At 40.2% G+C, this 13454-nt stretch overlaps 1 protein-coding gene across 2 annotated transcripts in view; it reads right to left on the bottom strand.

Annotated features, from left to right (window-relative positions):
- EIF2AK2 (eukaryotic translation initiation factor 2 alpha kinase 2) overlaps positions 1-13454 on the bottom strand; it is a 37266-nt gene that overhangs the window by 21860 nt on the left and 1952 nt on the right. For both annotated transcript variants that reach the window (XM_055539812.1, XM_055539811.1), the window contains exons 2-5: positions 7053-7189; positions 4514-4634; positions 2844-2992; positions 137-257 (exon numbers count right to left, since the gene is read on the bottom strand). In XM_055539812.1, the coding sequence (XP_055395787.1) occupies positions 137-257; positions 2844-2992; positions 4514-4634; positions 7053-7171 (510 nt within the window). In that variant the 5' untranslated portion in view covers positions 7172-7189. The remainder of the gene's footprint in view (positions 1-136; positions 258-2843; positions 2993-4513; positions 4635-7052; positions 7190-13454) is intronic.

Raw genomic sequence — 13454 nt, forward strand, 5'->3', positions numbered from 1 at the left:
TTGGTGGGACACAGCATGAAGGAGTGCTTTTGCTATGTGACTGGCTGTCTTGGCATCACCTAAATATCGTTTAACTTCAAATCAACTTCAGAGAGAATTTTAAAATATAGAAATCAAATCCCAAGGCGGTACATACCATTGTTTCTGATTCTATTTTTTCATAAGCCAGTTTGGCAGCCAACTGTTTTGCCTCCTGTTTAGTGGAACCCACACCACTACCATATTCTTCTTGTCCAATTTTGCATATGTAATGAAATCTAGGAGAAATGATAAAGAGTATTAAACCAAATACCAAAAACCAGTAAATGTAACTCATGTGTTTTCAGAAAAAAAAACACACATTAACAAAGGGCTAAAAAAAAAAAAAAAAAGGGCTAAATATAACACCAATTTAATAGATAGATTAATAGTCCATATCTTAACTTAAAATTTCAACGAGGGCTTCCCTGGTGGCATTGTGGTAAAGAATTCGCCTGCCAATGCAGGAGAAACACGGGTTCAATCCCTCATCTGGGAAGATCCTACATGTTGTGGAGCCACTAAGCCCATGTGCCACAACTACTGAGTCTGTTCTCTAGAGTCCTGGAGCCGCAGCTACAGAGCCCATCTGCCGCAGCTACTGAAGCCCACACATCCTAGAGTCCCTACTCTGCAAGTGGAGAAGCCACCACAACGAGAAGCCCGAGCATGGCCACTAGAGCGTAGCCCCCACTTGCTGCAACTAGAGAAACCCCACGCAGTAATGAAGACACAGCACAGCCAAAAATAACTAACTAAATAAACAAAAATTATATTTAAAAAAGCAAGATAAATATATATATATATTGTTTTTTTTTTCAATGAGATGGCTAATCAGTTTACCAGAATAACCAGCATTGGCTAATAGCCCAGCTTCCATTCTCTAGGGAACTTCTAACTCTTTGCTGCTTCACTGAAAGATGTGGCATTAAGGTACCAAGTGGTGATTTTTTAAAATTCCCCGAAAGTCAAAAGACATGGAGGCAGAGAAAGAAGAAAGAGATCTAATGAATTTTTCAGAGATGTTCAACTGGTACGATAAAATCCGTAGAGGCTTCTACAGGAGAATAATAAGGTGACAGTCTTTTGGAGGAAATGGGCCAAGTGTATCTAACTTCAGCTCTAACTTTAGCATTTTCTGCGCCCACCCCCCCACCACGCTCATGTACACAAAAACCTAAGCAAATCCTCACAATGCAAAAGCCCCATGCTGAAGTCACTTAATTTTCATATGAGCTACAGGGATGCTTGTAGTTAGGCAAGGAGCCCTGGACAATTATAGAAGAACTATATTTAAGGTGGCAAAGCAACAGACATGGCAATTTATATCATGGAGTTACCACGTAGTGTTACAGAATTATGGCAGTATTATTCATCGTGGATGGAAACAGACTCCACCAGTGAGTCTTCCCCACTAGGCTCTGAAGGGAAATTAGGGAGCTGGGCTGAAGGACTCGATTATTTCTGTGCCTCCTGTTTTTCTTCAGCACTCATTAAACAGTCTACTTTTCTTTAACAATCAAATGTTAAAGCACTAGGTCAAAGGACCCAAACAGGTGAGCTACGGGAAAATAAAATAGCTCTTAATTTATGGAGACTGACTCACAGAATTCACTTTTGACTCTTTCATTCCAGTGAATCCTATCACATTTTTGTCTTCCTGGTTCTGGCCTAAAAGCCATTGGGGTGAACAGTAAAATTCATAGGACAGTATCCTAAAGTGAGTGTTTGGACTATTCGCCTTTTAGAATTTTTGTCCTTCTCTCTCATTTAACTGATTGGTTATAGCTGAGAAACAACCTTCTTCACACTCATTTTCTTTCTGCTTTTCCCAGTTCAAATTCATTCTTCATCCTCATCTCCAAAGTCTTTGCCCACTGGTGAGACATTCTCATTATCTCTGACTGACCTTCTTATCCATCCCCCTCATCATATCCCTCAAATCCTGGTCTCCTCACCATCCAGGGTGAAAACCCAGTCCTTATTTATTTATTTTTGGTTGCGTTGGTTTTTTGTTTTTGTTTTTGTTTTTGTTTGCTTTGTGGGCTTCTCATTGTGGTGGCTTCTCTTGCTGCAGAGCACAGGCTCTGGATTGCAGGGTCAGTAGTTTCGGTGCTGGGGCTGAGTTGCTTCATGGCATGTGGGATCTTCCTGGACCAGGGATCAAATCTACCTCTCCTGCATTATTGGTGGGCGGATTCTTAACTGCTGGACTACCAGGGAAGTGCTTTTATTTTTCCTTTTGTCCGCACAGAATACACGATATTCATTCCCCAACCAGGATTCGAACTCATGCCCCCTGCATTAGAAGCTTAGAGTCTTAACCACTGGACCAGGGTTTCCTAAACCTATGTTTCACCAGGAACTTCCCTAAACCCATTCCTTCTAATACATAGTACTTGCCTAGAGAGTGACACTATTCAATAAAATCTGAAGGCCAAACATCTCCATTCTGACAAGAGTGGAGAGAGACTCAGTCCACACATGTGGCAGGGCTCTTCTCACACAGCCACTGTGACCTCAGGAATGGGAAGGTCTTCACCACCTGACCTCTCTTAGGTTTCCTGCAGACTAAACCATCCAGAGAGATCTCAGAAATAAAGGATTTCCCAGATTTGATCTATTGTGGGATATGGGTGCCCAGACTTGAGCAATGAAGCATTTTAATATTTTCATTACAAAGATGTCAAACTGCAATAAGGTCATAAAAAACCTTCTCTGCACAATGTACCAAAAAAGACAGATATTTTTGGAAAATTAGACATGAAAATAAGGTTGCTCTATTGCTTAGATATAGTGAAACAGAAGGAAAAACAACATCTCACCCTTCAGGCCCATCACCCTTTGATTTACATTCTTCATAAGTTACACGTAGGTTTTTCTTCTGGGAGATCGTATTAAGACGGCCTATGTAATTCTCAATGGGTGGTCTTTCTGGAATATTTGTTGTCAGCTGAGATGAAAAAGTAACTGACTAAAAGAAAAAAAAACCACAAGAAAAGACATTACCTATTTTCCTTTTAAAGTTTCAAAAGGGAAAACAAAATAGTCAGTTTTCTTGTTTAGGTAAAACTATAAGACTTTCTGATTTGTTGTATCTTTTGTAATCTCAAAGGACAAGATAACACATACTGAAATAAAGTTATGTCCTAGATCACAACTTCATAGGAAACAGGAATATAATACATTACTCCTTCCACTATTATCTGCCCCTTTTAAAATTCCCAATCTGTCAAAATCTTGTCCAAAGTTTTTCTACTTTGTTAACTTTGTCAAAGAATTTTTGGTTTTATTGACCTTCTTTATTATATCTTTGTTTTTTTCACATCAATTTCTTCCCTTTTGTTATCACAGTCTTTCTTCTGCTTTTTCGTGGGTAAAGGTATTCTATTGTTCTTTTTCTGACTTCATGACTTGGTTTTCTGGCTCATTAACAATTTATAAGTTTTGGGGGTTTTCCTGATTTATTTTGCTCAATTTTTATTAAAAGGGTGACATCTTCTAGTAAAATTTTATTTATATATATATATATATATTTTTTTTTTTTTTTGGCTACACTGTATGGTACTTGGGATCTTAGTTCCCAGACCAGGGATCAAACCTGTGCCCCCTAAGGTAGAAGCCTAGAGTCTTAACCACTGGACCACCAGGAAGATCCCACTGAGTAAGATTTTTCATGAAAGTATCTTGAATACTGAAATTCTGAAAAATTTTGAAAATTTGAGAATGATCCATTTTTGTCCCGCATGTAAAATGACTTCCTGCCTCATTTTACAGATGCTGCTCCAGTGTTGTCTGGTTTTTAATGATGGTGTGGGCAGCATGATTTTTTTTTCATTTTTATATTTTGTATAAGTTCTTCTGTCTGGATACTTGTAGGATTCTTTCTTCATCCCTGGAGCTCAGTCCTTTCACAAAGGCCAATGTTGTTCTTGGTGGTTCCATATTTTTCAATATCTTATGAGCCGCTGAGTTGTTTCCATCTGCAGGTAGCTCTTTCTTTATTTCATAAATACTTTCTACTGCTCTTTTCAGAGACAGCTTTTTCTGTACTAGTTACTTACTCTGTTTGCATCTTCAGCAATACCAATTATACATATGTTACTTTTGCATCATCTGCCCTCCATATATTAATATATCATTCTCCTCATGGTTCCTTCTATCTCTGCCCTTTTCCACTGCATTCCCTCAATCAGGTGGAGGGGCTCCTTCCAGAACCTGTTAGCTCATCTCTCACTGTTGCCTTAGAGTATGTCACTGCTGTTGGCGCTCTAAATAGGTATTGCCCATCTTGCCCACTCTTTTTGAGTTGGACCTCTCATTCAGGGTTCTATAGAAATGAGTCCAGGAAAAAGAATGAATTAAACTTTGAAAGCAAAAGAACTTGTGAATGGTTTTATTCTGCATGTGAGTATTTTCTCACAGGACAGGGAAAAATACCATAGATATTTGTGAGTTCCCTTTCACAATGGGGAAAAAAAAGGTAATTACTCACCTTACGGTCTTTATTAATCATTTCCAAAGCTAATTTGGCTGCAGCGTTTTTGGCTTCCTTCTTTGATCTACCATCAGCCTTTGGATATTCTTTATCATCTATTATAACTTGATATGTAAACCTGATTACAATGAAAAATTCAAAGAATATCATAAAATTCATGCAGTATTTAACTAGCATTCTAATCATAACTGCCTTCTGTGACTACTTTTGAAAATTTTAACCTGTGTTCCACATAGAATAATCATAAGGAATTTGATCTAAGCCATTCAGGTATGACCTAAATAAAATCCCTTACGATTATACAGTAGAAATGACAAATAGATTCAAGGGGTTAGATCTGATAGACAGAGTGCCTGAAGAACTATGGACGAAGGTTCATAACACTGAACAGGATGCAGTGATCAATACCATCACCAAGAAAAAGAAATGCAAAAAGGCAAAATGGTTGCCTGAGGAGGCCTTACAAACAGCTGAGAAAAGAAGAGAAACAAAAGGCAAAGGAGAAAAGGAACGATACACCCATGTGAATGCAGACTTCCAAAGATTAGCAGGGAGAGAGAAGAAAGCCTTCCTAAGTGATCAATGCAAAGAAATAGAGGAAACCAACAGAATGGGAAAGACCAGAGATCTCTTCAAGAAAATTAGAGATACCAAGGGAACATTTCATGCAAAGGTGAGCAAAATAAAGGACAGAAATGGTATGGGCCTAACAGAAGCAGAAGATATTAAGAAGTGGCAAGAATACACAGAAGAACTATACAAAAAAGATCTTTATGACCCAGATAACCACGATGGTGTGATCACTCACCTAGAGCCAGACATCTTGGAGTGTGAAGTCAAGTGGGCCTTAGGAAGCATCACTATGAACAAAGCTAGTGGAGGTGATGGAATGCCAGTTGAGCTATTTCAAATCCTAAAAGATGAGGCTGTGAAAGTGCTGCACTTAATATGCCAGGAAATCTGGAAAACTCAGCAGTGGCCACAGGACTGGAAAAGGTCATTTATCACTCCAATCCCAAAGAAAGGCAATGCCAAAGAATGTTCAAATTACCGCACAATCGTACTCATGTTACATCCTAGCAAAGTAATGCTCAAAATTCTCCAAGCCAGGCTTCAGCAATATGTGAACCGTGAACTTCCTGATGTTCAAGTCTTATTAAGAAAAGGCAGAGGAACCAGAGATCAAATTGCCATCATCCGTTGGATCATCGAAAAAGCAAGAGAATTCCAGAAAAACATCTACTTCTGCTTCATTGACTAAACTAAAGCCTTTGACTGTGTGGATCACAACAAACTGTGGAAAATTCTTAAAGAGATGGGAATACCAACCACCTTACTTGCCTCCTGAGAAATCTATATGCAGGTCACGAACCAACAGTTAGAACCAGACATGGAACAATGAACTGGTTTCAAATTGGGAAAGGAGTACGTCAAGGCTGTATATTGTCACCCTGCTTATTTAACTTATATGCAGAGTACATCATGCGAAATGCCAGGCTGGATGAAGCACAAGCTGGAATCAAGATTGCCAAGAGAAATATGAATAACCTAAGATACACAGATGACACCAACCTTATGGTAGAAAGTGAAGAAAGAGCCTGTTGATGAAGGTGAAAGAGGAGAGTGAAAAAGTTGGCTTAAAATTCAAAATTCTACTGGCAAATAGATGGAGAAACAATGGAAACAATGACAGACTTTATTTTCTTGGGCTCCCAAATCACTGCAGATGGTGACTGCAGCCATGAAATTAAAAGACACTTGCTCCTTGGAAGAAAATCTATGACCAACCTAGACAGCATATTAAAAAGCACAGACATTACTTTCCCGACAAAGGTGCATGGAGTCAAAGCTATGATTTTTCCAGTAGTCATATATGGATGTGACAGTTGGACCATAAAGAAGGCTGAGCACTAAAGAATTGATGCTTTTGAACTGTGGTGTTGGGAAAGACTCTTGAGAGTCCCTTGGACTGCTAGATCAAACCAGTCAATCCTAAGGGAAATCAGTCCTGAATATTCATTGGAGGGACTGATGCTGAAGCTGAAGCTCCAATACTTTGGCCACCTGATACAAACAGGTGACTCATTAGCAAAGACCCTGATGCTGGGAAAGACTGAAGGCAGGAGGAGAAGGGGACGACACAGAATGAGATGGTTGGATAGTATTACCAACTCGATGGACATGAGTTTGAGCAAACTCTGGGAGACAGTGAAGGACAGGGAAGCCTGGAGTGCTGCAGTCCGTAGGGTTGCAAAGAGTCAGCCATGAATGAGTGACTAAACAACCACCACCACACAGAATTCAAGCAGTCACCCTAAACAGCAAAACAGTACACCATTTTGAAGCATGGAAAGGTTTATACACTGTTTTTTTCTTTGGAGTCCTCTGAAGTTACCACTTTACATCGAAAAGATTCTCATCGTCTTCTCTGGCAGCGTTGCTCTCATGCTAAAGAACTGACTTCAAAATTGTGCCAAAGTTGCTATTCTCCCAGTTTTAATTTTATATGGATATACCCTTTCTTATAGCAACTTACCTAAAATTATGTGGAGGTCCTGTCTTAGCCAGTTCACAATACCTAACTTCTACACAGTTCTTTTGTTGGTATTTATTAAGTTCTTCTATGTAGAAACATGGTGAACGACCAGTGGCCATTTTTTTTCCTCTGGTAACCTACAAAAAAAAAAGAGAATTTTGAAAGAAGTGATAAACTCAGAAAATATTTAATTTCCCCAGTTCAGTTTAAGAGATAAAACAGGGTAAGATGACTCTCCTTTATATGACTCATCTCAGCCCCACATAAATCCAGAGAAAACTTTCTTACAAGATCTTTCTTTCTCTCTCATGGACTACAAAATCAAGTTAATTTCTCCAAGATTTTCTACTTTCAAAACTCAACTGGCCAAAAAAGGATGGAGGTCCTTCTCCTTAACTTTTCTTTTTGCTTCCACTGAGTGTCAAGGGCAAGTCTGTCCATCTGCTTAAAAAGATAAAAGCCTGAAGGAGGAGAATTAGAATTATTTTTGTTGAGAATAAAAAGGTTGAGTGTCTATATAAAATTTATGAAATCATGAAGGATTTAGCTGTATGGACAAAGATTCTCCTATGAAACCCCACAAAACTTCCATTTGAAATTTTCAGAAGTCAGCTTTAGGACAATTTACTTGGCAGACAAATTAGGCCCTCGTTTATGGTTCTCACTGGACGAAGATAGTAACAATGATTCAAATTACAAATAAAATCTAAAGAATATAGAATTTAAATATAAGAGCCAAAGCTATAAAACTTTAAAAGTAAATATAAGGGTGAATCTTCACAATCTTAGATTTGGCAGTGGAATCTTAGCTATGACAGCAAAAGCATAGCAACAAAAGAAAACATAAATAAACTGGACCTCATCAAAATTAAAAATATTTGCATATCAAAGGACACTACGAGGAAAATGAAAAAACAGTCTTCAGAAAGGGATTTTTATAAATAATATATCTGATAAAGACCTAATATCCAGAATATATGAAGAACTTTTACAACTCAACAATAAAGAGTTAAGAAATTAAAAAATAGGCAAAGGATTGAATAGATATTTCTCCCAAGAAGACATACAAATGGCCAACAAGCACACAAAAAGATGTTCAATATCATTACTTATTAGACAAATACAAATAAAAACCACAACTAGATTCTACTTCACACCCACTAGGAGGGTAATAATAATAATAGAGAAAATAAATGTATAGGTGAAAATATAGAGAAATTGTAAACCTCATATATCACTGACAGAATGTCAAGTAATGCAGCCTCTATGAAACTTGATGGTTCCTCAAAAAGTTAAACTTAGATTTACCATGAAAGTGAAAGTGAAAGTCACTCAGTCATTTCTGACTCTTTGCGACCCCATGGACTATACAGTCCATGGAATTCTACAGGCCAGAATACTGGAATGGGTAACCTTTCCCTTCTCCAGCAGATCTTTCCAACCCAGGGATCGAACCCAAGTCTACCGCATTGCAGGCGAATTCTCTTACCAGCTGAGCCACAAATACCACCCATCGATTTCAACCTTTTGGTGTATATCCAAAGAACTGAAACACAGGTTTTCAAATACTTACACAGGAATATGCAAAGCAGCACTAGTCACAATAATCCAAAAGTAGAAACAAATCAAATATCTACAAACTGAAGAAAGGTGAACACAATGCTGTACATCTACACATGGAATCTTATTCAGCCCCGAAAAGGATAACGTATTGAAACATGCTATAACGTGGTTAAATGTCAAAACATGCTAAATGAAAGAAGTCAGACGTAAACAGTAACATAACATATGATTCCATCTACGTGAAACATCCAGAATAAGTAAATCCATAGACAGAAAGTAGACCCTGTTGACCTCTCGTTTCTTATTAGCAAGCTCTTTTGATTTTCCTTCTTCCAAGGTCACAAGTTCTTTCTGACACTCCTTAATCTCCACAGCCTTTAGATGCTGGAGTTTCCCCCAAGACTTGGTCCAAAAACACTATTCTCTGGCATTGAAACATGTGTAATATCATGTATGAAACGAGTTGCCAGTCCAGGTTCAATGCACGATACTGGATGCTTGGGGCTGGTGCACTGGGACGACCCAGAGGGATGGTGTGGGGAGGGAGGAGGGAGGAGGGTTCAGGATGGGGAGCACATGTATACCTGTGGCGGATTCGTTTTGATGTTTGGCAAAACTAATACAGTGTTTCAGGTTTAAAAATAAAATTAAATTAAATTAAATTAAAAAAAAAAAAAAACAAAAACACTATTCTCTTCACTCTATATTTCCTCCTCAAGGTAATTTCTCTCATGGCCATGATTTCACAGATCATCTATTTGTCATTGCCTCTGAAATTTATATATAATTTATGAACCTCTTTCTGAATTTCAGAGCTCTCTATCCAACCTCTCCACTTGGACATCTTAATGGCTTTTAAACTCCAAAAATCTAAAACTGCATTTATAACCTTCCCTCAGACTGGTTTAGAGTTTCCTTCCTCAGAAAATGACTCCACTGTCCACCCATGTCTGAACGCCATGAATCTGGGAGGCATCCTTGACGTGTCCTTTCCGTGCCTTCTGATCCATACCTAAGCCCTGTCCTCCAAATCTTTTGACTTCTCAGTGATGTCTGTAACCACCATCCTGGTTCAAGCCATCACCGTCTCACTCCTGGACTGCTCCAAGAACCTCAGAACCAATTCCTCACAGTTGCTACAATTTCTTCTCTAACCTGCAGCCATCATGATTTTTTAGTAGAACTTCTTTCTCATTGTTGTAAAATATGCATAACATGAAATTTGCCATTTTTAAGTGAACAATTCGTGGGCAAAAGCATTTTCACAATGTTGTAAGCCCACCATCACCATCTATTTCCAAAACTCTTTTCATCTCCCCAAATAGAAAGTCTGTACCCACTAAACAATGACTTCCCATTTCCGTTCCCCCTCAGCCCCTGGTAACCACCATTCCATTTTCTATGCCCATACATTTGCCTATTCCAGGTATCTAGTATTAGTGGAATTATACCGTATTTGTCCTCTTGTGTTTTAGCTAATGTCTTCAAGGTTCATCCATGCTGTATGAAGCATATATCACAATTTCCTTCCTTTTTAAGGCTGAATACTATTCCACTGTATGGATATCCCACATTTTGTTTATCTATTCATCTACTGATGAACACTTGGGTTATTTCAACCTTTCGGCTATTGTGAGTAATGATGATATGAACAATGTTGTACAAAAATCTATTCAAATGCCTACTTTTGAATCTTTTGAGCAGACACCTAGAGGTGGACTTGCTGAATCATATGGTAATTTAGAGTCAACTTTTTCAAGAATTGTCAAATTACTTTCCACAGTGGCTGTACCATTTTGCACTTCCATCAGCATGCACGAGGGTTCCAATTTCTCCAAATCTTCACCAACAGTTGTTACTTTCCATTTTTTAAATAGTCGTATCAGAATCTTTTAAAACCTCACTTCAGTCATGCAGCCTCCACAGGCCATCAGAATTGTTTTTGTCAAGGTTACCCATGGCTCCCCCATCTCTGAAACTAGTCAGTGACAAGTCTGGCGACAAGTCAGTGACAAACTAGCGACAAGACATGGTCGCTCCTATGTCCCTCCTTACCCCTTTGCTTGGACACTTAGGACACCATCCTCTCCTGGTTTTCCTCCTTTCTCACAAGCTATTCCTTTTCTGTCTCCTTTCTTGGTTCCTCTTCATCATCCTTTCTTTTAAATACTGCATTGTCTTGGGGTCCAGGTCTCATATCTCCTCTCTGCTCTACTTACACTCTCTCCCTGGTGATCCCCTCAAGGCTTAGAGCTTTAAATTCCACCTACACAGAGATGGTTCTCAAAAGGACGCCTCCCCCACCAACTCTTTCCTGGCTCCCAACTGCTTCTGACCAACAAACTCCCTCCTGAAATGCTCTGGACTCTACCCCCTTAGCTGCTTCTGCCTGGTGAACTCCTGCTTCCTCTAGATCTCAGCTCAAGTGTTACTTCCCACACCCACTGGAAGACATCCTGGTTTGATGCTCTACAGCCCTTGTCTCCTTTATTACAATTGCTAATTTAACTGACTGTCTTCCAAAAGAGACCAAGAGCTACAAGAAGCAACAAAGTCCAGAAGCAACAAACAGGAGAGGATAAGAGATGGCTGGAAGTGCTACAATGAAGCGAAATAGGTCTATGAGATAGACTGGGCGTTAGGAGGTGAGGACAGAGATATGAGGGAGGTGGCTGTAATACAGTGGCAAGAGAAGACCCTTCTTAGGAGGCAATACTGAAATCAAGCCTGGATGATGAGAAAGTCCATCATGCTTAGACAGGGGGAAGAGCATCTCAGGCAGAGGAAACTGTGAAGCAGGCACCAGCATGGCTTTTGGAAGGCTAAGAAAAAGTCAAGGAGACTGCTGCACAGTGAATGAAGGGAAATGGTGGGATTTGAGTCAGAGAGGTAGGCAGGTGCCACAGCACAGAGACGTTGAAGACTCCGGTCAGGACCGTGGATCTTATTCCAGTTGCAATGGGAAGCTCTTGGTGGGTTCTCAGCAGAGAGGTGATGTGGTTGGACTTATGCTTTTAATGATCACTCTGATGCTATGGAAAGAACAGAGTATGAGGGCTGGGGATAAAAGAGATGAGCAGAGCACAAGTAGAAGTCGAGAGACCAAGTCAAGACTGCCATGGTGGTTTGGGTGGGCAGTGCTGGTGGCTGGAAGGGCTTCAGTTCAGTTCAGTTCATTTCAGTCGCTCAGTCGTGTCCAACTCTTTGTGACCCCGTGAATTGCAGCACGCCAGGCCTCCCTGTCCATCCCCAACTCCCGGAGTTCACCTAAACTCTTGACCATCGAGTCGGTGATGCCATCCAGCCATCTCATCCTCTGTCGTCCCCTTCTCTTCCTGCTCTCAATCCCTCCCAGCATCAGAGTCTTTTCCAATGAGTCAACACTTCGCATGAGGTGGCCAAAGTATTGGAGTTTCAGCTTTAGCATCAGTCCTTCCAAAGAACACCCAGAACTGATCTCCTTTAGGATGGACTGGTTTTGGATCTCTTTGCAGTCCAAGGGACTCTAGATATGAGCAAAGGCACGATCTTCACATCGCTGCTTAGCATTGTGGAAACAGCTAGGCTTTAAAGCCACATAGACCTGGGCTAGCTACCTCTCTGAACCTTTGATTTGTGATGTGAAACCAGGGATGAAAACACCTGATTCACAGGTTGTTGTGCAGAGTAAATCAAACAAAAAAGGATCCAGGAAGGTTTCCCACACCCCTGGCCCTCAATGAACAGTGCTCCTGGTCTGTAACTCCAAAATCCAAGCAGCACTGAAAACTGAAGTTTACTTTGTTTTCATTTGCTTTGTCTTTGCTTGGTGTGTAGCCCCCCATCTAGACCTGAACTGACACAAGCTACTTTCAGTCTTAACCATACTCTGTTGTCTATTTATACATTTCACTGCAGATAGCATTTTATGATAGTGTTGCCCCCAAACCCTACTGAGAACATTACATAATAGACAGGATTTATGCTGCCTTGACTTTCTAAAATCCCAAAACTTCTTAAGTACCAGAACATACCTGGTTCAAGGGTTTCAGATAAGGATCTGCAGTTGCACCATTATTTTCAGGAATCAAAGTGTCATTTAGTTCAGTCACAACGAATGATGCTAAAGCTGAAACTCCAGTACTTTGGCCACCTCATGCGAAGAGTTGACTCATTGGAAAAAACTCTGATGCTGGGAGGGATTGGGGGCAGGAGGAAAAGGGGACGACATAGGATGAGATGGCTGGATGGCATCACAGACTCGATGGACGTGAATTTGAGTGAACTCCAGGATTTGGTGATGGACAGGGAGGCCTGGCGTGCTGCGATTCATGGGGTCGAAAAGAGTCGGACACGACTGAGCGACTGAACTGAACTGAACTGAACTGATGAGATCATACATCCAACTGGATAAGGTCATAGATCTCAGAGGGCTCCCCAGGTGGTAAAGAACCCATCTGCCAATGCAGGAGACACTGGAGATGTCGATTGGATCCCTGGGTCAGGAAGATCCCCTGGAGGAGGAAATGGCAACCCACTCCAATATTCTTGCCTGGAGAATGCCATGGACAGAGGAACCCGGCAGGCTATAGTCCACGGGGTCGCCAAAGAGTCAGACATGTGACCAAAAAAAAGAGTCATTCAGTGACCAAACAAAAACAAAACAGATCTCAGAACAGCAGTTATGGAAGAGTCCTCATAACCTGAAGTCCTATGGAAACACCGTGAATCATCAGCACTTTTAACTTTAGCTGTTGATCTTCACAATGACAAACCAGTTTGAATTTAAGTGAAATACTGTTGTTCAGTTGCTAAGTCGTGTGCGACTTTTAATAAGGTGTTAAACTGGCACGTTTGAAA

This window comes from Bubalus kerabau, chromosome 11, assembly GCF_029407905.1.
Source record: "Bubalus kerabau isolate K-KA32 ecotype Philippines breed swamp buffalo chromosome 11, PCC_UOA_SB_1v2, whole genome shotgun sequence".
Lineage (NCBI taxonomy): Eukaryota > Metazoa > Chordata > Mammalia > Artiodactyla > Bovidae > Bubalus > Bubalus kerabau.